This window comes from Sminthopsis crassicaudata, chromosome 2 (assembly GCF_048593235.1).
Source record: "Sminthopsis crassicaudata isolate SCR6 chromosome 2, ASM4859323v1, whole genome shotgun sequence".
Lineage (NCBI taxonomy): Eukaryota > Metazoa > Chordata > Mammalia > Dasyuromorphia > Dasyuridae > Sminthopsis > Sminthopsis crassicaudata.
Window position 1 is genome coordinate 453,748,057 of NC_133618.1, and position 26,151 is coordinate 453,774,207.

The following is a 26,151-nucleotide window of genomic DNA, read 5'->3' on the forward strand; positions in this document are numbered from 1 at the left end:
ACAGATAAGTATGAGACATATTAATACATACATCCCTAAAAGGCTATCAAACAGAAGGAGAGAATTCACTACTAAATACAGAGGGGTGAAGGGACTGCTTTCCAGAGGTGGCCTCTGAGCAGGCTTGAATGGGAAGAGATTATTTCAGACATAGGTTATATAGTATAGAGTGGTGGCATCAGGCAAGGAAAATTTCCCACCAATGCCATAAGAAATGATTCATGATCCCATTCCAAAAGCTTTTAACAAGTCAACTATAGGCCAAGTTGTCATCAGTACTTGTCAGAAATCAAACAGCCAAAACAATCTATACTATCTATCTCCTCATCATGGGTAAAAGAATTTAAGCAAAACTATTCAGAGGAAACCCTATTATAACTTCTCCAAAAAACCAAGTATCTTTCAGTGAAGACATTTCACTGCTATCATCTCATTCAACTTGACTGCAGTTGGAGAGAATTATAAAATCTCCCTCCCCCAGTTTCTGCTCTAGCATGGTAAGTTAACAATGTACCAAATGGCAGGGAGGAGGAGTGTAAAAGAACACCCAATACACAAGAGTTGAGAAAAGCCAGCATAAAGCATTTTATTGCAATAATAAAACTTGAAACTCATGTGGTGGAGGGAGAGTGGGTGGTGGCAGTTTCTCTTACCAAATCACTACACGGACAGCAAAAGGGGGGTAGAGTGGGAGAAAAAAGGAAAGTGGGGGTGGAAGGAGGGGTATCAGCAATAGGGAAGCTGAGCATCAAAAACAGGAGATGTTGAAGCTGTGATGACCAGCATCAGTTTTTTTTTTTTTCTTTTTGTTTTTTTTTTTTGTAGAGAACACGCAACAATTTCCTGTGACAATGACTGGGCTTTCATTGTGTTGAAAATTTCTACAAACAGCACCTTCAATTTAACAATCAATTCAAGTTCTTGGAATTTAGGTAGTTGTGGAGCTTTGATGGCTATTGGATATTTTTAAAAAGTCCTCCAAATCCATTAGAAAAATGACAAGATGGGAAAAAAAAAAAAAAGGTCAGGCATCAACAAAGATTTATATTGACCCGAGTAGTGAGTAGTCCTGTAGATAAGACACCAAGTGGCGTGTCCAACACTGCATTGAAAATATCTGCTTTCAAAAGGCAGAGATTAAGAGGGGGGAGGGGAAGGAGGGTTGGGTGGATGAAGCAGCTTCTCCTTCCCCACCTTCATTTTGGACAGGTTGACTGATATGCTCCAAGGAAATAATTCAACATGGAGAATATGTCAGCCCTCAATAGCTCCTCAATCTGCTATGGCTTTACAGCAGCAGCAGCAGCTTAAAAAAAAAAAAAAATCTTCAATACATAATAGATAAATTTCACCCAAAAAAAAAAAAAAAAGGGACAAAGATTTTCTCCGTCCAAATAATTCCTATTCTAAGGTTAACCCATCTGTGTGCTGTTAATGCTTGATCATACACTTAATCTTAAATCTATACTCAAAAGATTTCAATTTAAATCTAGACCCCAAAAACAAAAACAAAAAATGAATGACTTGACAAGTTGAGGTTTACGGTGTATAGTTTAGAGACAACACATGTACAAGGAGGAAGAGTTGGAAGCAAAGCCAAGTGATAACACATCCAATCGGGGTATATGTCTATACAATGAATGTAGTGGAATATCAGGGAAAAGCTCCATACAAATTAATGTGCATTCTTCTTGAAGCTGAGACTCTGGACTCTCCAGGTGTCCAATCTATTGGGAACAGAAAAACCAGAGTTCCATCAATATCAAGATATATCCTAAATCTGACTTTTTTTTTTTATAGAAAAGTTGCTCAAAGGAGTCTCACAATGAGTTAATGGTACAATAGGAATCAGAACTTGAAATTTTTTGATTTTCAGTCCCCAGCTCTAGCATTGGCATAATACACATTGATACAATCCTGTTTACTTTGCAAATTACAAAATACTTCCTTCAAAATACCCCTGTACAACAACAGGTCAACAGAGTGAGTTTCTTAGTTTCCTCTGCTTGTCTGATAGCTGAAGTTCAAAGGCCACAGGTAGTTAGCTGGTCCAGGAACCAACACTCAGTCCTGCCCATGATCATCTTTCCCTAACTCCCAAACCCCAGAATAAGTAGCTCCTGCTAATTAATGGTAAAGACTTTTTATCGCTTATGTACCAACTTACCAACTTTCTGAAACTGAATATGAAGGAGGGAACAGATTTGGCAAATAAATGGCAATGCTCTGAACTGGAAAGTTCCTTAAACATCATCTATTTCAGTTACCTCATTTTGCGGATGAGGAAATTGAGGATCAAAGAAGAGAACTAACTTTCCCAAGATCACAGGGGTAATTAAATGGAATTAAATTTAAACTATCAGATGAAAACAATGACAGTAGTCTAGAAAAAGCCAGACTCAAATACAAAGCTCTCCCCATTACATCATTCTATAGACATATAATAGTAGTTCAAGGTACTAGAAAAAGAAGAATGTATATAATATACTGCAGGTTATCTGATGTGGCTCAGGAAGAGAATTTTTTTTTTTTGCTAAGGATTAAACATTAAAAAGAAAATACAAATCAAAAAATAAAAACGACAGGGTCATAATTTTATCCAAGGATGCTGGATTAATTTTTCAGATCCAGTTTTGCTTGAAGTCACTGATATAAATCATTTGCAAATTAGTTACACGAAGTACAAGTTTTAGAGGAGCTAGAAATGTAGCTTTTAGAACTTCAGGGTCAAAGCTGAATGAATCAATTAGGACAAAAACCCTACAAAGTTGATGGGTTGGGAGAGAAGATAGACATGTTTTATGTCATTTTAGAAGGATGAAACTATATACTTTTGTGTGTGTATAAGAAGCTATCACTACTCTAGATGGTGAGTCTAACTTAAGGAGTGGGACAATACAAAGAACAGCAAGTTAAGAAGCGTTAGCTCCAATTCTGCCACAAACTATGATTTTTCAGTAAATCACGTTAACCATATCACATATTTTGATGAGGCTGGAAAAGGGAAAACATAAAAGGATGGAGAAGAAAGAAGGTTAATATCTCTAAATTAACTACTCCATTTCACTTACTCAAGAATCAGGGAGCTAGGGGAAGAAACCATTCCTGTCATTCCAATTTTATAAGTTCCACATCAAAGATGAGAGTAGCATTTGGTGGAATGATGCCTGGATGACCAGTGGAACCATAAGCATAGTCTGGAGAGATGGTCATTTTTGCTCTCTGGCCCACACTCATCTATGAAAAAAATAAAGAACAAGTGTTAGTTATTATTGTGACTCTAGAAAAATCAATTGTCTACTATGGGTCCCAGTTTCTTCCTCTATATAACAAAGAAGGCAGTAGCCCTAGAAATGCTAATAAACAGTATCTTACTGTGGGAAAGTCATGTTCAATGCTTGTTGAATGAATGAGCTCTATAAATGCCTCTAAAACTTATCTGAGACACCAGGACTTTCTGACTTGTAGTTTTGAAAAAATCTGGGTTCTCTCTTCCAACTTTTAGTGTAAAGTTAAATTAAGCCATGCTAAGGATTATTTTTAGGTGACCTAATATCAGAATTTCCTTGTTTTCAGAATACATCTAAGATTTTGTTTTCCTAGGCTGTTCTTTCTGATTTAAAGGGAATACCACTACAAAAAAGAGACTTTATTACTATTTAAAAAGAAAACATTTAAATATCAAATTTCTATTTGTGTAATTCAGTTACAAATATAGGATTTTTGCTGTGTTCAAGACCAAAGTCAACTTTCAGGCCAAAGAAGCAAAAGCAGAAGATACAAACTTGGGATAAACCTATCCAGCAGAGTCTGTAGAGAAAACAACAGAACTGATTGATTCTTAGGGCTACTTCTTTATAATGAGCTGGTCTCTTGATATTTCATATTTGGCTTCTACCACAGGCTTGAAGCTGCTTCTTCCTCTAAACATAGCCTTGTCTGTTCAGTTACTTGATTCAGGACAATGCAAGCTTGTATTCAGATCTTCAGTAAGGACCCTGTAACTAACTTGCCTACCTAATCTAACTGGCATGGAAATTAGCGGTAAAAGAATCTCAGCAACAATTTAGTCTAATTTAATCTAAATGCAAAAGGATTTCCCACCATAATATATCAGACAGGAAGTCTTTCAGCTTCTGCTTAAAGCCCACATTTCCCCATTCTACTTTTAGACAGTTCCAAATGTGAAGAAGTTTCTTCTCCGACACCAAGCCTAAATTTGCCTCTTGCAACTTTAACTCAATGATCTTGGGTTTGCCCTTTCCTTATAATTACCACAGACAATATTGTAATTGACCCCAAATTTCTGTGAGTTGGAATTCCCATATTTCCCCTAGTGCCATCACTTCAAAAGATATCCCATACTAAGGAGTGCGCTTATAGTATAGTAATGAAGTAATATTACATACTACATATCCTATGATAATAACAAGTAATATTACACAGTAATGTGATTTCCTCATAGCCCAGTAATGTAATCATTACTACAACTATTGCAGTCTCTTTAGAGCACAAAGGGAAAGCTGAAATTGAAACAGATCAAGTCACTTCTCCAGAATTACATTAATCGTGGCCATGTTTAAAATTTAGTTCTTCTGATTCCAAGATCAGAGTCTGTTCTATCATATCACAATCTCTTTCCGTGTCTATATTCTACTGAAAGATATGTGGGTGGAGTACTATGAGATTGTAGTTAGGAAGACTTAATTTCAAATCCTGTCTCAAAGAATTATATGACTGTGTGACTCTGGGAAAGGGTTACATAAAACCTCTCCCAGCCTCACTTTTCTCGCCTATAAAATGAAGGGGTTGGACATAATCTCCCCCTAAAGCCCAGTTTCTTAAACTGTGGCTCATGACTCCATATGGGGTCCTATAACTGAATGAAGGCGGTCACAAATTATGATTTATTATAAATAAATATATGATTTATATACCTATTTTACATGTCAAGTACCTGGGAAGGGGGTTCACATAAAAATTTCCTTGGCAATAAGGGGCTGTGAGTTTAAAAAGTTTAAGAAGTCCTACTCTAAGATACTAGCTTGCTCTAAATCTATGATTCTATTATTCACTACAAATATAAGAGATGACTAATAGTGAATCATTCTATAGATCAGGGAATGTCAACAGAAAGGGAATGTCAAAACTTAGTAATGAAAGAGGAATAAAGGTATATGTATGCATACGAGATGAGAGAAATATTATAGATTGGGGGGTGGGAAGCCACCATGAGGTTGGCCTTGGGTACACTGACATGTCTGGTCATATAGTTAGCTAGACTTGGTCTATTCTCAAGGTTATACTTGAAACCTTTACTGAATGGCAAAAATTTGCCAAGTTTTTACTCCACTGGAACTCTCTTCAAGAATTGAGATCATTTCTCTGCCATGAGAAACCAGAGAAGGATATAGGGAGCATGACTAAAGTCAAATGAATAATTAAAAGAATTAAAGAAAGAGAAGCTCAAAAATGAAAACTGTCAAGATTCTCCATAGATAGGGTGGAAAAACTTGAAAGGTAAGCTCATTATACTTTGGTTCATCTATGATTTCACAGATGCAAATAAAAATCCTTTCCCACCATTTCATTTAGTATGCTTCTTGGCCAAGTTTCCTTTTAAAAAAAAAATCCTTCACAATGAGAATCTAGAGCATTATATTTTGAAATTAATTAGCAAAATATTTTAGGAGAAATAGAGCTTTATGTATCTATTTGGAAAGCAGAAATAAGATTTCCCCAGCCTGTGAACTTTTGGCTCATAAAGTTAGATTAGATTAGTTCTGAAGTTCCTTCTAGTTCTATTGTGCTTATGACCTTTTCTCTTCCTGACTAAAAACTTCATTTCTTTGGGTAAGTAGATTTTAACTCTCTTACTGAGTAAATCTGAATACTACTGTCTTAGATCACAGACTACTAAAGTCGGATCAGGACTAATGCACCAAGAAAGCACAAACAAGTTTTCTTGGAGTTCATCAAAAGAGATATCCTCCCAGTAGGGAGTCCCAATGTTGACAGGATAGACACTATAGGAAGAAAAAAAAGACTTACCAAAGCAAGTTAAAAAGGGAAGGCTTTCCATTGAGGTTAAAGTCTTTAATAGAATTAAGATACTGTAAGAGTAGGAACATCAAGAACATAACACACCTGGGCAACTCCTTCTTCCCAGCCTCGAATCACCTCCTGCTTGCCCATCACAAACTTGAAGGGTTTATTTCTATCACGGGAAGAATCAAACTTTTTTCCATCTTCAAGCATTCCTAAAAACAAAGCATATATATTATTTAGAAATACTAAGTAATACAAATCAAGTACAATGGACAGATTGGATTCAAATTCTGCTTCTGGTCTTAACAGATTTTTGAGCAACATTTTCTTTCAGAACCCAAGTTTTATCTGCAAAATGGGAATAGTAAACCATCTACTTTGCAGTGACTATTGTGATAATCTCAGCTGCCTCTTCAACTTGAACCATCCATCCCTCTGCTTTCTTCTCAGAGCTTCCATTTAGAGAAAGGGTTCAGGTCAGCTAATCATTCCTTTCTCAGCCCTGTTTTTGACACTCCAAACAAGCCACTTTGGTATTAGTCTACACTTTTTCACTTTCCTTTTATGTGTTGTCTTCCCCTATTAGAATGTAACTTCCTCATGGGTAGAGGGCTGGCTTTGTGATCATATCTCTAGCACAGTGTACAGCTAGTCAGTACTGTATATTCAGATTTTCCCCTGTGCTAATATCATTGTACCCTCATTCTTCAAAACAAAACAAAAAGACTTTCCATTCATTACCATATCTAGAAACTGTCTCCTGACTATTCACTTGGTCAGAGGCCTGATGTAAGTTTTAAGGAAATGGTAAAATGCCCCTTCTGAAATGACACCTGAAGTAGGAGAACAGTAAAGATTTTCTAACTGCATGCATTTACCACTCAGGCGAAATTTTTTTACTTCTAAGGAGCTTAGTGATTAAACAATCCTTTCAAAAAAATTTTTTTTTCTTAAATCATACTGGGTTATTTCTTTAAACAAAGAACAAAGACCATTCAACACTGAATTTGATAACGCAAAGCACTTTCACCAACAGTACGTTCGATACTAATAAACCAATCTTTCCCAGTTCAAAATTCTTTAATTTGTGCCTATTTCTTTAAATTTCCAGAACCTTTTTTTTTTTTTTTTTTTTTTTGGGAAAGTAAAAACCAGGCCCAGATTTATTCCAGAGAAACATCAGAACTTGTTTGTATCCTACTTCTCTTATTCATTGTAATCAGTGAGGTAAATGAACTTTTCTTGAAGACAGAAAAGATTAAATGAAAAACTTTTCTAAGAAGAATCCTATAAATGGAAAAAGCACTGAACTAGGAATCAGAAAATTTGATTTCAAATTTTAGTCACTTAAAGTCACTTCCCTTTTCTAGAGTTCACCTTCGTCTCTGGGTTCCTAATAACTTTCCTCTAAGAAAAGATTCCCAGGAAAGTTCCTCAACAGCCTTCACAATATAGTTGCCCTAAAGAAAAAGAATTTCCAATTAGGCAAATTCAAGAACTGAGTTCAGAAGAAACTCAAGCAAAAGGGAAACTTCTGGTATTAAAGATCAATTCCTTCAGGATGTAGTACTAGTTAACAGTCAGAGCAAACATCAGATTATTGAAAAATATTCTCTCCTCAAAAAGGAGTCAATGAGTCCTTCCCTACTCCAATCACCTTTGAATTATTAATAGTATTATAACTGCTAATTTCTTTCAGAAAAAACCACCATGGTTTTCAGATATTATTTCTGAGAATATTAAAGCAGATACTAAATGTGCCAGTTAAAAAGTCATATCCTGTAATCTGGTACTCAGGAGGATGTGAGATCACCACAAATGTGAGAATACCATGTAATGAGATGAAGAAAAAAATACTATTATTACCATCACCACCATCCACCACTACCACATAGACCACTCTCATGCAGTTATTTCTAAAAAGGGATGGGGAAAAAAAGTGTTAAAAATCAATCTAGTGCTTTATCACAGTAGACAGAAAGTCTGGACCTTAACAAAATAGGAAGTGGGGGGAAGGGTCAGAGATGAGAATATGGTTGATTTTGCTAATGGAATATTAGGAGTAATGGAAGGAAAAGTATAAACAGCAGCATCCCATTGGGAGTTCTGATCACTCAAGCATTTGCAAATGTACAAAGTAATGGAAGAACAGAAAAAAAATTAAGTTCACCCAAAGTAAACCCATAGCCGGTGACTTCTAACTCAAAAACCAACTTAAATTACACGAAGTCCCAAGAAACAAATAAAAAAACCCAGACATCTAAGAATAGTGCATAGTATCAAATCTCCAGTCCTCTTGCAAACAATGATCTATCAACTATCAGAGGCACCATCTATTCATGGTTCCCAGAGTTGTATACAAAAAATGGGACATGATACTCCCTGACTTTAAGCTCATTTCTGTGTCAAAAGAACCTGAATTAGTTGGGCATTATGTGTGGAGTATGACTTAGGGAAGTTTTGCTTGAATTCTTTGTGCTGAGCCCAGGTAAATACAGTTAGATATCTAATATTTTAAAAGGTATCAAAAAGGGATTTAAATAATAAGAGATGTAAGAACACAAATAAAAGTACATTACATTACTTTTATGCAAAGCAAACTATTCTATCAACTATGCAAATCCATCACAACTAGCACCTGAATATAAATCTTAAGCCAGTACTCACAAAGTAAAATACCCAGTCCTGCAAGGTGTTAACAAGGGATGCCTCTTGTTCTTGAAAGTCTTACAACCTGAGACATGACAAAACTCAAATAGAAATTTATTAGAGTAAATAATATATTTAACAACCAATTGTAACTTAAAATATACTGAAAGTATTGGTAAGAGATATAAGGAATGGAGTTGGACAAGATCATTTTTAAGGCTTCTTCTACGCAAAACAGTCTAGGATTCAAGATTTTACAATTTTATATTCTAAGGTCACTCTCAGCTCTAACATTCTATCAATTCAAGAACTGAGTGTCTAAAACTTTGGTACACTTCTGGGTTCATTAATTTATTCAGCAGACATTTACTGAACAGTTTGCAACTAGAGCAAAGTTGCACTTCAAGTTGTAGAGAAATATGAAAACCATATTCCTTACCTCAAAGGAAGTCAAGAAAGACACTTAAAGATACAATTCAAAAATTAAGTAGTAGGGGGACACAACAAAGATGTCAGTGAAGCACTTGAACACTCCCACATTTCTTTCCAATTCTGAAACAGCAGAACAGAAGGACAAGTATAGCTCAAGACAGGCCGGCAAATAAGATCCATCTCACTGTGTTGAGGGTATAATGCAGTCCAGAATAAGCTGTAATCCAGCAAGCCAGCAACAGGCATTGGGGATTGGAGAATTGGGTCAAAAGGAGACTACAGTGAACCCTCTGCTGGCCATGAATGCAGGACTATTGTCCTACCTATAAACAGTTCTGGGTTGGAGTCCCACTGGTAGAGTATACAATACAACTATAGCAGCACATGAACCCTAGTCATGGTTCACTAGGACAGAAAAAAGTGCTTGTGGTTTCTCACAGGCCAGAAGAGCAGCAAACATCTCTCCCCACCTTGAAAAAACTAAAAACTTACAGACCTCCAGAATTAGTTCAGAAAACAGTAAGAAAAACTCAAAGCTTGAGGCAGTGTCCTCTGCACCTTAAGGGTAGACCCCAATTTTAATATAAAATCAAAAGTCAATAGGCTGGAAAAAGAAACAATTAAGAAAAACAAAACAAAAAAGAGAGAGAGAAAATTACTTTGGTGGTGGTAGTGGTGGTGGGAATCAAAATACAAACACAGAAGACAACAAAATCTAAATGGCTACATGTTAAGCCAAAGAAAAATATAGATTGGTCCCTATCCTCCTGCACCAATTACTGGAAAAAATCAAAAAGGATTTTAAAAATCAAATCAGTAGGGTCAGCTACTTGGTGCAAAGGATAGAGCACCGGCCCTGAAGTCAGGAGGACCTGGGTTGAAATCTGGCCTCAGACATTTAACACTTTCTAGTTGTGTGACCCTGGGCAAGTCACTTAACCCCAATTGCCTGGGGGGAAGAATCAAATGAGTAGAGGAAAAAGTGGGAAAATAATGAGTGATGCAAGACAAAAATAATCAACACATTAGTAAAGGAAGCATTAAAAAACCAAAACAAAACAAAAAAAAAACACTCCCCAATTGATAAAAGGTAAAAGGAAATGAGCAGGCAGTTTTCAATCAAAGAAATCAAAGCTATCTATGTCACACACAAAAAAATTGTTCTAAATCACCACTAATCAGAGAAATGCAAATTAAAAATTTGAGGCATATATCAGAGTAGCTAATGTGACAAAAAAGGAAAATGATAGATGTTAGAAAACTGGGACATAATGCATTGTTGGTGGAGTGTGGACAGCAATTTGGAAATATGACCAAAGGGCATACTTTTTTGATCCAGTAATACCATTGCTAAGTCTATATTCCAAAAATATACCTTAAAAGGGAAAAGGACTTATTTAAACAAAAATATTTATAGCAGCTCTTTTTTTGGTGGCTAAGAATTAGAAATCAAAGGGATGCTCATCAATTGGGGAATGGCTAAATAACCAGGTATGTTATTGTAATGGAATACTATTGTTCTGTAAGGATAAGCATGTGGTTTCAGAAAAACACAAAAAGACTTAAAATGAACTGATGCAAACTGAAGTAACTAGAACATTGTACACAGTAACAGCAATATTGTTTGCTGATGATTTAGCTATTCTCAGCAATACAATGCTCCAAGACAATCCCAAAGGACTAATGATGAAAAATACTAGCATACTATCTGCCTCCAGAAAAAGAACTGATATTGTCTGAATACAGACTGAAGCATGCTATTTTTCACTTTCTTTCATTTTTTCCTTTGAGTCTTCTTATGCAAAATAACTAATATGGAAATGTTTTATATTTTTTTAATGGCACATGAATAACATATCTGATTATCATCTCAAAAAAAGGAGAGAAAAGAAAGAATTTGGAACTCAAAACTTTAAAATGGGTAAAAAATTGGGGGGGGGGGGGGAAGGCACAAAAATCCACCCAAGGTCTCCTTAACAAGCAGAATTGGACAAATGGAAGGAAAAATTACATAAATTTATTGATGAAAAGAACACTTAAAAAAAAAAAAAAAAAACAAAACAGAATTGGCCAACAGGAAAAGAAGGTACAAAAACTCAATGAAGAAAATATTTTCTTAAAAATTAGAATTAAGTAGTAAGTTGATGACTATATGATTCATAGAAAAAAAAAATCCAATCAAAAGAATGAAAAAAAAAATAGAAATGTGAAGTATCTTATTGGATAAACAATCAATCTGGAAAAATAGATCAAGGAGAGATAGTTTAAGAATTATTGGATTATCTGAAAGCCATGATCAAGGATTAAGACAAAATTTCACAAGGTGGTATGAAAATGTAAAATGAGTGCCTCTATAGGAAAGAGATCAGTGGATGACAATGGTCAAGGAGATTCTTGGAAGGGAAAAGAAATTAAGCTAACTCTAAAATAAAAAGGAGCATTTGGATAGATGCATTTCATGCATATATAGATTATATTTAAATCATTGTTAATATGCAAGTATGGCTGGAGTGCAAAATTTACAAGGAGAAAAGGTTTAGAAAGTTTGCAAGATCAGATATTTGATTCATCAAATATACAGCAAATCTTAATGAATTCTATTCATCTTTAAGTCTTCAGTGGATTCCAAATATTTGTTGATTGAAATACAAGGAAATAATAGGGGCTTCCAGCAACTGTTATCAAGCTACAAGTCAGGAATCCTTGTTCTAGAGTGCCTTTTAAATAGACTAACCAGATGTAAATCAATCCCATATATCATCAGAAACACACATATATACATACATATATACACATATATATGTTAGGAGGCAGCTAGATGGTACAGTAGATAAAGCCCTGGCTCTCAGGAGGACCTGAGTTCAAATCCTGCCTTAGACACTTCACTTCTTAGTTATGTGATCTTGGGCAAATCATTTAACTCCAACTGCCTCACCAAAAAAAAGCAAAAACAAAAAAACACCAAACAAAAAATCTCAATAATATTACAAACACAATATATGTATATTTGTGAAGGGAAGTATATACATTAAATAATATGTACATATGAAGTGGACAGCAAATGAAGCATTTATCAATGACTATAATGGCATCAATAATCACTGCAAAGGAAATTTTAGTTACTCTTTTCTGAAATCATAAGAAAAAAATTCATTAATTTAATTATATTAACTTTCAATTAATATATTTGCCATTTTTGTGTTTTAAAAAAGACAATATAAAATCTTACAGTTTAAACAATTCCCAGGCTATCTATTCCATTGCCTACCTGAAGCACGAATACTTTTTATATTTCCAAGTGATCATTCCTGGCTATTTTTTCTCTTCAAGGATCTCAAATAATCCTTCTCTCTCTTTGAAGACTTTTAGTGACTCATTACTTACTTGGATACTTTTAACTACTGAAGACATCCATCACTCCTCAATCATTTATTTGTGGCAGTTGCTAGAATGCCTTCCATCTTGGACACCATATTCTGGACGTGTGAATATTCTTCATAAAATATGGCACCCAAACACGATATTCTAGATGTAGCTATATAAGTGCAGAATATTAATTATATGCCTTACTCTACACATTTCAAATTTTCTTTTTGACTACATTTTAAGCAACCTGACATCAAGAACTACTCCTTATATTTCCATATCCCTTTAAAGAGTTTAGGATATCTTATAAATTAAAGTCAATTCTCTGTATATTTTGGAGATGAAGCCTTTATCAGAAACTTTAACTGTTAAAATGTTTTCCCAATTTACTTCCCTTCTAATCGTTTGCAATCAAGCCATTCTCCAATTGATAAATGATCAAAGGATATGAACAATTTTCAGATGATGAAATTAACTATTTCCACTCATATGAAAGTGTTCCAAATCACTATTGATCAGAGAAATGCAAATTAAGACAACTCTGAGATATCATTATACATCTGTCAGATTGGCTAAGATGACAGGAACAAATAACAATGAATGTTGGAGGGGCTGTGGAAAAACTGGGACACTGATGCATTGTTGGTGGAGTTGTGAAAGAATCCAACCGTTCTGGAGAGCAATCTGGAATTATGCCCCAAAAGTTATCAAAGTGTGCATACCCTTTGACCCAGCAGTGCTACTACTGGGCTTACATCCCAAGGAAATACTAAAGAAGAGAAAGGGACCTGTATGTGCCAAAATGTTTATGGCAGCCCTTTTTGTAGTGGCTAGAAACTGGAAAATGAATGGATGTCCATCAATTGGAGAATGGTTGGGTAAATTATGGTATATGAAAGTTATGGAATATTATTGTTCTGTAAGAAATGACCAACAGGAGGAATACAGAGAGTCTTGGAGAGACTTATATCAACTGATGCTGAGTGAAATGAGCAGAACTAGGAGATCATTATACACTTCAACAATGATACTGTATGAGGATGTATTCTGATGGAAGTGGATATCTTCAACATAGAGAAGATCTAATCCAATTCCAATTGATCAATGATGGACAGAATCAGCTACATCCAGAAAAGGAACACTGGGAAATGAGTGTAAACTGTGAGCTTTTTTTTTTTTCTTCCCAGATTATTTTTACCTTCCGAATACAAGTCTTCTTTTGCAACAACAACAAAATTCGGTTCTGCACATATATATTGTACCTAGGATATACTATAAGATATTTAATATGTATGGGAATGCCTGCCATCTAAGGGAGAGGGTGGAGGGAATGAGGGGAAAAATTCAGAACAGAAGGGAGTACAAGGGATAATGTTGCTAATAAATAAATAAATAAATGAATGAATAAAATTACCTATGCATATGTACTGTCAAAAAAAATGTTATAATCATAAAAATTAACAATAAAAAAAAATAAAGAGTTTAGGATTTTGCTAAACAATATGCCAAGCACTAAGATATACTAAGGAAATATGAGGAAGTGTATTTTGTTGGATTGTATTAAAGGAACTTCATTTAAAAACAAACAAACAAACAAAAAACTTTTGAGTTCATCATTTTTCCTGTGGTTAGTAGAATTCTGGGAATGGTGAAATTAATTTCTATAGACATAACCTAATGTTAAATGTAGCGCTTCTATTTCTAAATTGCAGAAAACTGAATAGAAAAATAGGATTTTAAACCAAAAGTGGAAACAAGCTAAGGAAAGAACAAAGGTCACAAACAAACATTATTTTAAAAGAAACAAAAAGTTCTGATTAGAAAGCTGCTGATAGAAACTTGTACTTATTCTCTTCCAACTTTGATTTCAGCTGTTCTATAGGCTATCTTCTTATAGGGAAGATTTTATTCATGCATCCTGGGGAGTGAAGAAGAGGAGACTGGATCTCTTTCTCTAAAACTAGCCACTCTTCTTTATGATTTAGCTATGTATCATGAGATAATGGGAAAGAGAAGAAAGCAAAAGGAAGTGGGCTAAGGCAGGATTTCACTTGAGGAAATGGTTACATAGTGCTAGTGTTGCTTTGTTCATCGATAGAAAAAATATCTACTTTACAGATGGGACTAAGAAAAAAAAAAAGGTTACTTAGAAAAGTAGTTTTCACTGACATCATTAAGTTTCCTTTTTATCCCAGTACATGGTGAAATTTCCTCAAATTTCAACATCTCATTCATTTAAAAACTGATGTCTTTTGCTTTTTTTCCCCTACACAATAAATTTCAGATATACTTTCCCACAATCACAAAAGAAAACTAACAATTTCCATGTAATTATTGCAATATTTGTGCTTAAAGAGATGATAATGTTCAAATAAAAGTTTAATAAATGCCATTCTGAAAAAAAAAAAAAAGATTCATGACATGAGTTCAGTTCCTGATTAATCTTTTCATTAAAATGTCAATATAAACTGAAAAACGAGACAACTTTCTTCAGAGACTAAAACATGGAAAAACCCTAATCACACTTACAACATTCAATTATTTTGAATTAAATGAAAGAAATGATATTTGCTTTTAAGAAAAATGGGTTTTCTTTTACTTGAAATAGAAATTATATACTAAACCAACAGAGGTTTTTCATATAAAAATTATCCTATCAGAAGAAAGGGAAAGGTTTTGGAAGTACTTGTAAATAGGTATAAGACAGCTGTCTCTACTGTCAATTTCTATCAGATTATTTTCTTTCCTTCTGTATATAACGTATATTTCTTTCTATATAGCTTCTATGTGATGACTAGTGATTCACACCTTTCCTTTAAATCCTAGAGGCCTTTGTAGATTTACTGGTTTCTTAAAACCTTTGATTAAGCATTATAGTATGTAATAGTATATATAATAATTCAAGCATCGTTTGTTTTTTGCAAAGTAGAGGTGGCTTCCTACCTATTTTCTTGTGTTTGCATTTAGAGTCAGAAGGCCTAGTCTCAAATTCTGGCTGTCATTCATAAGCTATTTGATCCTTGGCAAGTCACAACCTTTCTGTACCTCAATTTCCCTTACTATAAAATGAAGGAGGTAACCTAAATCTGTACACTTTTTTTTTTTTAACTCTATGGTCTCTTACCTTCTTACTGAGTTCAAACCTGGCCTCTGACACTTACTAGTTGTGTGACCCTAGGCAAGTCACTTAACCTTGTTTGCCTTAGTTTCCTCATCTGTGGAATGAGCTAGAGAAGGAAATGGCAAATCACTTTAGTATCTTTGCCAAGAAAACCTCAAATGCACTCAGAGTCAAACAAAACTGAACAAAAGTATTAAAAATGCAAATCATTATCCACCTTAAAATATAGCTAACTTTTGATGTCAACTTCATTAATACATTTCCCTTTTTAACAAAGATTAGTATCTGCAAACTGTACTAATGGGAAAAAAACCCCTACATATTTACAGGAAGCATTTGGGAAAAGACAACCTTGTCCTTAGCACAAAGATCTCATAGATCTGATAGCAAACATTATCTCAATAGTATTTGGCTATGCTTCTAGGACTGCAGACAGTATATACTTGCCAGGTCTTTGCCACAGTTGGCAGTCTACACCAGAGATCTATGATAGGACATGCAAGTTTGCCTGAAGCTTCCAGGCACAGCACACCACTCCTGATTACTAGTACTAGGGGAGTAGAATGATCTAAAACATTTGCCCTCTGAATGAACCATTCTCCAGTTTCTCAAACATTAAAATCATCGCAACTTAAAAATACATACAAGCCAAATATAAGGCGTTAACTTCAAAAAATGAACTGAAAAACAAATGTCATACCTTTGCTAAGATTGTTTGAGAGAGATACAGAATATTGGCCAACTACTGCAAATGTAGAGATGTTCTACGAAGTCCCTACTTTACAACAGTTACTATAGAGGAAACAGAGGAGACATGATGGTTTTTTAAGGGACAAATATTCTTAATGTAAGATATTATAAATATACTTTGTATCCTTAGAAGAGCCATCCATAGCTACAGTGGATTTGTGCATTTAAATTACAGTTAAATCTCAACTATTTTAGGAGTTCTTCCCAACAGCTAAAGCTCTTTATTGCTTCTCCCTCCTTACAACTTATGTCCACTTTGTGGCTTAAAAAATACCCTTTATCGGGAACTAAAACCAAGGAAAAAAGAAAAAAAAGGTCAATATTTGTCAATTCTGCTACAATATTCTGGTTCCCCCATCTCATTAACATCTTAATCATATCTTGATATGGCTTGGAAGAGACCCAGGATTCTTGAAGACCATGTCAGCAGATCATTACCTGAATGTCTGTCATCCAGAACCAGCTCAGCTAAATTTGCATGGGGCTCATCACCAGGTCTACCACATTACAGAATTTTTCAGTCCAGTGAAATCTGTGAAGATTATCTGTGATGGTAAGAGGGCACTGGACGATTCATACTGATGAAATGTGGACATAGCCACACAAAAATTCGCAAGTATTTTAGTAGTTGCTCTGGCAAGTTTGAGTGGAAGAAAATTGTGGCTGACAGCTAATATTAAAAAGCTGACCTATGACAACTTAATCTATTTCTACGGAAAATTTAGGGGCACATAATTTGTCTCTATTCCAGATAAATGTTTGCCTTGACCTAACAAAGGGATATAGCAAGGTAGTCATACATTATTTTATTTGTAAAGGGAACTCATATTGTGATAATGTTGCAGACTGACAACTGTTCTGCAATTTATGGTCTTAAGAGAGTTGCTAAGGGCACTGAGACTTGAGTTTTTCATGATTACATAACCAGTATAATTGAAAATATTTAAACTCAAGTCACAATGATTACAGGACTAGGCTCTATCCACTTTGCCACAGTGATTCTTTCCCCCCCCCCCCCCAATAAAGACAAACTGGTTTCTTAACCAAACAACCAGGTTGGTATGATAAAGTATCTACCTCCAAGTCATGAAAAGCCAGGTTGGTATGGAAACCACTAAAATTCTCTTGTTCTCATATAAAACCAATGCTGTAATCTACTGAGCTCTTGAATAAAACAAAATCTCTAAGCCTTTTAACCAATATTCTAAATTCAGGAGATATGAACCTGAGGTCTGTGAACATATTTTAAAAAATATTTTCTTTTGTAATTGTATATATTTTATGCATTTAAAACATTACAAAAACGGGTTCATAGGTGTCACTCAAATGATGTTTATAATAATACTGTTAATTTATAGTAATAATATTAATATATATTTTTTAAAATATACATATTTTACATATATATGAAAGCTAACAATCTCTCTAACAAAACTCATAAACCATATTTTCGCTAGTAGTTATAAAATCAGGTAGAAACCTGCTACCTCATGGAAGAATGATACTGAAAATATTGTGATTCAAGAATGCCACTATATACAGACTGGTAAAATAGTATTAGCTTTGATTGAAGGTTACCATTTGGTATTCTGTGAACAAGTACTAAAAAAAACTGAAACCCAAAGGAATATCTGAGGATATGGGGTATAGATGGTTAGAGGAAATCCTTAACTCCTCAATTTTAGATATAAAAATGATGAAACACTGATGAAGTGTGTGTGCCTAGGTCCCAACAAGTTTTATCAGAATTTAAATAATGACCATCCCTTTAGTGACAATCCTCCCTTCTCCCCTTCCCCAAAGCCAAAAGAACACCTAACAATATCTGGCAAGATTTTATTAAATTTAATTACCAGATTTTTGCTTCAATTCTGGTAGTGTCATTCTGGTCAAGTTACAACTTCTCTGACTTAGAGGGGGGGAAAAATCGGGAAATCTGTATTTTGGTTCCAGCAGAACTCACTGTGCAGGCCCATTACCTCACCTTTATGGGTCTTGGTAAGAATTCAGCAATTATGTTATGTGCTTGGATTTAAAGGAGAGCAAGAAGGGAGCAGAAAAACAAAGACTGTTATATATGAGAAAGATGGGGGGTGAGGGGAGAGGAAGAGAGAACCAGTTCCCTTTTTAGAGAACGACAGTGTAATCAATAATTGCTTCATATACCACTTAATGCCATTAAGGTGATACGACCTGACAAGGAGGGAGGCAGAAATATCACAGGATCATAGATCTAGGGCTGAAAGGGATCTCAGGGACCCATCTCCTCCCATCCTTTTATGGCTAAAGAAACTGAGGCCCAAGGAAGATTAAGTGACTTGCCCAAGATCCCAAAGGTAGTAAGCACCCCAGGGAGGGCTTGAATTCCAAGTCTTTCTTATGAATTCATAGCGAGTCCTCTTCACGAAATTAGAAGAATTTGCACAGCACAACAAATAGAAGATGCTTGCTTTATGAAATGATAAAAATTCCATCAACTTTACATAATGGCAGACTAGTTTTTGCGAACAAGAAGCACAATATGTCAGAACATGTTTCACTAAAAGGATTGGACTCTTCTAATAACACAGTTAGGGCTCAAGGTACTAGGCGCATTATTAATTCAGTTCCAGCTCCTCAAAAAATTGTAAATGCCTGTTCAGTCATTAAGTGCATACCATGTGCCAGACACTGTGCTATTCAGGGATGCTACAATGTGATGAGTATAGAAGGGATTTTAACTCTCTCTCGGGGTACTTCAAAAAGAGGCGGAAGCAGCTTGTAACCATATTCAAGATTTTACCCATTCTGTATTTTCCTTGAGGGGCATGTACATTCCCTGCCAGACATTATATTATGTACAAGAACTTCAGAGATTTGTTGTTCCAAGAAAGGTGTAAGAACATCTATAATCTCCACATCCCACCATAATTTCTGGCACCACCAAGGAATATCATTCAATCAGTAGTCTCCCCTACCCCACCCTTCCACCCCCATCCTCAAGCTCAAAAAAACACAGGTTTTAAACAGGTTATTCCTGTGAGGTTGGTGGTAAATAATTACTGGAACAATGCCCATTGAGAAAGCAAGAACAGTCTATTCTAATGTGCCAGAGATGGTTTATGAGTTGTGTTTTTGTATAGCTTATCAAAAATGGAATAAAGATAAAGCTTTTGTATTAGTGTACAAACACATATCAGTCTTATTGCTGAGAAGTTTTTGTTTTTATTCTATGGATAAGGGGGTAAATACAATCCAGGAGAAATATACAGCTTCAGAAAAAAGAGGCAGTAGGTATGTCATGATATTCTAGGTCCTATAGCAATGTGTTCTCTTATGAAAATGTTACATACACAAGGTGCTATTTCAAATAGGAAACAAACAGGTGTAATTTGATTATACCCTCATTTTATGTTTCTTGTTATCTTGAGAGTACAAACATCTTTCACTATGTTTCTTATATCAATATTTTTAGGATATGAGACACAAATCAATGGGTAACAATGGATGGCATTATTTGAGTGTGTTGTAGTGGAAATCTAGGTTCTAGCCATCATTTTGCTAAATATTTTTTTTTGCATAATCTTAAGTAAAAACAACTTTGGGACCTTATTTTCCTCATCTGCTCTTTCTCCTTTCCCTCCCCTCCCCAGGTATAGGACAAATGAGCTTTACTATTCCTTTCACTCCTCAAATCTAGTGATTCTGCAGTAGCTTCTTAGGAGCTGAAAAATCTTCATCTCGCACTATGCATATAGGACCAGTAAACCAGTAGTAGAAACACAACATTTTCCTCCTTGAGATTTTTTAAAATAATTTTTTTCAGATATTCCTGTTAGGTTCTAGTTTTTTCCCTCTAAAGCTTATTTTTCAGGTAAAGAAAAACAGAAGGGAAACATTTCTTCATTCTTACCACAAATCACTCCCTCCTTGTCTCAAAACAAATGGATCTGCTTAAAATCTGGACAGGAGGTTGAAAAGCTTCCTCTATAAGAATTACTGTTATTGCCAACTATTTCCTGATAAGATGGGGAGGATGCCCAATAATTCATATCTAAGTGATTTCAGCTACACCCATCCTGCTCTCTCTAATCTGAGGAACTGAAATATTAGTATTCTCTTTCTGCTAGAAAAAAATCAAAAAGAAGTACAGATTTCCTCACTAAGCTGTTTAACTGTTGCATATGGTGAAATTGCTGTAAGATGACAATCAATATTTTAAAAAGAATTCACCGATGAATTTCAGGTAGTAGTTTTGGAAGCAACAGCATAAAGATTGAGGGAGAGCTCCCAGGATTCAACCAAATGAGATTAGGGAGAGACCATTAGAGTGATCTTCAGATCTGACAGAAGAAATCTCCACCTACAGGAGCTGAATGCCAAGTGGCTGGAGTTCAAACTCAGTACAGTAAAATTTTGATTTGGAAACAGCAAAACAGAGAAATAAGGAGAAAGAGCAAGTTCCATCTTACTTCCTCTGGAGGAAGCTAATTCATGACTAAGGAGGTTTGGATGGGAAAACACTTTAAGGCCCCCAAGGAAATAGACCCACCCAGTGCCGGAAAAGAACTCCAGCACTAGATGGCTTGGAAAGGGGCAGCCTGAGACCCACTGGTTGATAGAACACGAACCACTATCCCTAATTCTTTGAAAAGAGAGAATTGGGGGGGGGGGAAAGAGGCTAGTTATCAGTTACTCAGAACCGGAAGGTAACGAGAAAGGGGAGTTGCAAAACAATTTGCAAAATGATCATTTTGCTGTTTTAGAGATCACACAAAAAATTCTGGATCTATTAAAATTTCCCTGTTAAAGTTTTATCCTTGGCTAGGAAACTTTGGAATTCAATGAAGACCAAACGAGCGCTCCAGAGAACACACTGGCAGGAGAGGAAGAGCCAGGCACGGAGGCCTGGAGCCGCCTGGTGTAAAAGACACCCCACTGACCCATTTAGATCGCACACCGCATTTTATGATAGGAAGAGCCAAACCAGGCCAGGATCACCATATTTGGGTCAGCACCACCACAAATGGAAATGTAGCAGCGTTTCCAATGGGACAGAGAACTTTTATTCTTTCCCCCCCTCCTCCAATACAGCCCAAGAGAGTCTGAAGCCCTTCAGATATACAAGTGTTAATTGTTAACGGGCGGGTGGGCGGTGGTAGAGACAGCGCTTCCCCCTCCAGCCTCATTCCCTTCTGGGGGCTGGGTACAGGTGGAGACTAGATCTAAGGAAATATGTGAAGGAAAAAAAAACACTGAACAGATCTCGACCTGCAAGGATTCGGAGACAGATGCCAGAATCCCCTTAGCACTCTAAACTCCAGGGCCCCCAATTCTCCGAGCCCCAGCCCCCCCCATCATTCTCGCCCGGGGCCCCATCCCACCCCCACAGCCCCTCCCACAGAGGTTCATTCATCCACGGGCTGCCCTCGGGGCCCCATTCAGCCCCCTCAGACGCCCCTCCACAAACCTTTCTCCCAGCTCCTCCCCTTCCCCATAGGCTCCTCCCAGACTCCCCTCCCGAAGCCCCCTTCGCCCTCCCCCAGGCTTTCATCCGGCACCCAGACGTCCTCCTCCCCAGAGGCCCCGCGGGGGAGGGGGCCCGCACTCACCCGTGTAGTGCACCACGCAGGTCTGGCCGCGCTTGGGAAAGGTGCGCCCTGAGGAGACAGAGGGGACACACACTGTGAGCGAGGGGCAGGCGGCGGGGGGGAGGGGGGGAGACCGGCCCTGACCCGGGCTACTCACCGTCTCCCGGGGAGATGGTCTCCACCTGCACTCCCATCCCGGCCGGCCTTGAGCGGGTCGGGGGTCGCTGCTCCGCGGGACGCGGGCACGAGACGAGACCAGAAGAGGCAAGGCGGAGCCGGGCGGATCGAACGGCGGACTCGGCCTCACGCGCTGCTCCCGGCGGGCAGAGGGACAGACTGGCTAGCGCACCGGCCCAGGCGGCTTTTCACCACTGCCCCCCCTTGCCCCGCGCTGCACCCGCCTCGGCGCTCCAGCGCGCATGCGCGCCCCCGCCCTGCACGCCGCCACGCCGCCGCACCCATCCACCCTTCCCCCCCGCCCCCCCCGGTCCCTCCACCTCCACCCAAAACACCCTCCCACCAGATGGGGTCGGGGGGGAGGAACTTTTGGAAGGAGAAAGCTACGGCGCGTGTGCACTAGTGAAGAACTGACGCAGACACCGACGCGCGCGTGCTTACGCACGCCGATTGCTCTAGCTCTGCTGGCCCCGCGGCGCGCCGCGCCCCGTTGCGGAGTCGAAGGGAAATGATTTGTTTGTGACACATGTTCGCCCACTCTTGACTTTCTCCCATGGGGGCCGCCATCTTGGATAAGTGCGACTATATCCATTTTCCCCAGGCTGGGATATTACTTTTTTAAATTACCTAAGCATGTTTCTTTTTTTTTTAAAACCTTCCAAATCATTCTTAGTTTTACCCAGAGTAATAATAATTAAGTACCAGAAGATCCCCAAGTGCATTTTCTTGATAAAGCAGATCACAGAATCTCGGGAATTCTTCTAGCGCCTAATCTCACCAGGGTTTGGGCACGAGTCGCTACTACCACATGCCGGACAAGTGGTCATCTAAGACGTTCAGTGACGGGGGACTTCCTGTTCCTTTTTTGCACTTCTTGTTTTCTGGAAGAACTTCCATGGCGTCGGAGTCTACCACTTTGTAACCTCCACCTATTGCTCCTACCTTTTTTCTATCTTGGATCAAGCAGAACAATCCTAGATCCTCTTCCAATTTCAATTCAATTTCAATTTAGTTGGCCTGTTCCTTTTGCTTATTCCCTCTTCTCCAGATTAAAATTTATAGCTATATAAATTCACCACTGATGGAAAGCCGGAATTCCACTTCCCCTCACCTAGTATTCCATCGGAAATCAGATTTCGGTCATTTGCTTTATCCCTCACCCAGGAGGGAGGTAATAGGCTCCATGTTACAGTTAGGGAAACTGAGGCAAACAGGTTCTATGACTTGCTGAGTCCTATAGCTAGTAAATGTCCGAGTCCAGAATTGAACTTGACTCTTGCAGACTCCAGGCACTGGGTCCTAACTACTGTACCCCCTAGCAACCTCAACTATAAATATAGATCACTAGTATCCCTTCTAGCATGGTGTCAAATGGTTGAGGGCCTCTTCCTCCTCCTTTCACCTTGATGTGGCAGCCGAAGGGGAACGTTTTTGGTTCTTTTTTTTTCCCCCAGAGGCTAGGGTTAAGTGACTTGCCCAGGGTCACACAGCTAGGAAGTGTCTGAGATCACATTTGAACTCAGGTCCTCCTGACTTCAAGGCTGGTGCTCTGTGCACAGCGCCACCTAGGGGCCCCAAAACTGCTTTAGAAGATTAGTCTGAGAACAGCCTCAGCTGCCACCCAGCTAGCTGCTTAGTAAATAAATAACCGCTGTCTCCTGTGGCCAAGAATGCTAACTACTTACTGTACTCAGAGATCACCTCTCTCCCTTCTTCCTCTTACTTCTGAGAATGTTTCACATTTATGTGAAGTTTATTCCTTTTTCTTCCATTATCTCTTATGATCTAGACAACTGCCCTTAGTTCTTATTTGCTACATTTAAAATTAGAAAGCTGATCCCCAGAAATAAATAGTGACTTGGGCAAAGAAAAGCGGCTAATAAATAGCAGAGGTGGAATGGTCTCCAGTCCCCAGGCCCCACATTGCTGAGGCTACTGAGTAGTTACCTCTAGAAGGACCTTGTCCTATCTAAACTTGGCATCTGCCGTCTGTACCCAGCATGGTGACCTTCACACAGGGCTGACTTAATACATGTGAATTGGATTGAAGTGGGGGGGGGGGGGGGCGAGTCCATGTTTTATCCTTTGATGCTACTGCTAGTCTAGTGCAGGCCCTTGCCATAACATGTTTGAACTATTGCAGTAGCACAGCGGTCCTCAGACTTTTTAAATAGGGGGCCGTTCACTGTCCCTCAGACTGTGGGAGGCCGGACTATAGTAAAAACAAAACCTCACTCTGTCTCCGCCCCTCAACCCATGTAACCCGGAGGGCCACATAAACGTCCTCATCCGGCAGCATCTTGGCTGTAGTTTGAGAAGCCCTGCAACAGCCTGTCGGTTGGTCTGCCTAGCCACAGGCTCTTTCCATTGCATCCCTCTCAGCTATCAATGATCTTCCTAAAACACATTTGACCATGTCACTCACTTATGCAGTAAACTCCAGGGTCTGTGAATCACTTCTGAAACGAATACAAAATCCTCTTTTTGACATTCAAAGCCCTTCATAACCTCATTCCTCCTCAACACCTCTCCTGAGTTTTTACATCTCGCATCCTATCTGCCTTCCTTCTTCATTATCTCCCTTCCCAAAATTGACACTCATTAGCCTTCTTGATGTTCTGGAGAGCAAAACACTTCATCTCCCCATTTTGGGCATTTTCTTTGGCTTTTCTCCAGACCTGGAATGCTCTGCCTCCTCATTTTTTTGTCTTCAAGTCTCAGTAACATCTCATTTTCATAAAGAAGCCTTTCCTGACTCTGTTTCTAGTGCCTTCCCTCTGTTGATGATATCCAATTTATTCTGCATATGGTGTGTTTATACATACATGTTTTTATGTGCTATCTACTTCATTAAACTGTGAACTTGCACATGGTAGGTGCTTAATACATGCTTATTAACATGTATTGAAAAGTTAAAGTAGTCTAAGACAGTAAAATCTATTTCTTATACTTTGAATTTTTATGAGGAAAAAATTATGTTGGTGGAATAGTCTGTGATATATCGTTGGGAAAAAATCAAGATGAGTTGGGGAGGGTAGTCTTTACCAAGCCCCTTGGAAAGTGGATCCAAGACAAAAGACTGTGAACATGTTTTGATGGGCAGAACTGTCTAGTAGAAACTAAAAGCAAGTTCTATTTTATTCTAGTGTCCAATGGATAGGAACTCACAAACCTGAAAATATGGCTTGGTTCCCAGTCCCAGAAAGCAATGCTTTTGATTACTTTTTTAGTGAATGGCAGCAGTTTCAGAGAATTCCTGAGACTGCAAATGCTAATCCAGTGCACATTCTTCAGATCAGAATGTGCTGTCCCAAGATCTTTGTCATCTCAGACCTGGCCACTCACTTCAGTAAACTAAAACTCATTCTCAGGTAACTCATCAGGTCCCTCTGAAAATAAATGCACAATGTTACTGTATAGACTGCATAGTTTTATCTTCTGGAAAATGAAAGAGTAGAACTAGTCTTAACAAATAAAAGCCCAATGATTTCAGTTAGCCCAACAGTCTAGCTATCATAGGCTATCCCAGTTCTGACATTGATTATTGAATGCTCTTGGGAAAATCACTTATCCTGGTAAAGCTTCAGTCTTCTTATTTGTAAAAGAAAGGGATTGGGGTTAAATAATCTTTAAGGTTCATCCTAGCTATATTAACTCTACACATAACTTGTGATCTAGGATCCTTGTTACAAAGCTATGAATATGATGTGGTAGAAAAATTACTAATTGGATTCCAGAGCATCTGTGTTCAAATCTCACTTTCTGCATTTCCTGTTTGCCCTTAGGCTTCAATTTCCTTATATGTAAAATGAATTTATTGAACTGGGTCAGACCTATGATTTAGAAAAATCAGTTTGACAGTGAATGGAAGATGGATTGGAACATACGTAGGTGAGGCTGTGAGAGAAACTTGAAAGCTAATTCAGTAACCCAGGTAAGAGGTAATAAGAGCTTGGACTCAGGTAGTAATTATGTGTGATAACAGCAGGAGGTGTAGGAGAGAAGTGAAGTAGAAACAATAAGATCTGGAGTCAAGAA

General features: G+C 37.7%; 1 protein-coding gene across 3 annotated transcripts; it reads right to left on the reverse strand.

The window, feature by feature from the left end:
* Positions 1 to 561: 561 nt before the first annotated feature.
* FKBP1A (FKBP prolyl isomerase 1A) lies at positions 562 to 22,449 on the reverse strand. Of its 3 annotated transcripts, XM_074292878.1 has the most exons (5): positions 22,094 to 22,449; positions 21,958 to 22,005; positions 6,148 to 6,260; positions 3,072 to 3,237; positions 562 to 1,727 (listed from the first exon to the last, which is right to left on the reverse strand). In XM_074292878.1, exons 1-4 carry the CDS (start codon positions 22,128 to 22,130, stop codon positions 3,109 to 3,111), a joined length of 327 nt encoding a protein of 108 aa, XP_074148979.1. In that variant the 5' UTR covers positions 22,131 to 22,449; the 3' UTR covers positions 562 to 1,727; positions 3,072 to 3,108. The 3 variants fall into 3 exon arrangements, with proteins under 3 accessions (XP_074148979.1, XP_074148980.1, XP_074148981.1); XM_074292879.1 differs by lacking the exons at positions 21,958 to 22,005; positions 22,094 to 22,449 and adding an exon at positions 12,514 to 12,664; XM_074292880.1 differs by lacking the exons at positions 21,958 to 22,005; positions 22,094 to 22,449 and adding an exon at positions 12,065 to 12,097 and having other exon boundaries at positions 6,148 to 6,293.
* Positions 22,450 to 26,151: the final 3,702 nt, after the last annotated feature.

Coding starts and splice junctions, on each gene's coding strand:
- FKBP1A (XM_074292878.1), bottom strand. CDS start 22,130: ATGGGAGTGCAGGTGGAGACCATCTCCCCGGGAGACG. Junction 22,006..22,093: donor GACCATCTCCCCGGGAGACG/GTGAGTAGCCCG, acceptor CTGTCTCCTCAG/GGCGCACCTTTCCCAAGCGC. Junction 3,238..6,147: donor GGGAAGAAGGAGTTGCCCAG/GTGTGTTATGTT, acceptor TTTTTTTCATAG/ATGAGTGTGGGCCAGAGAGC.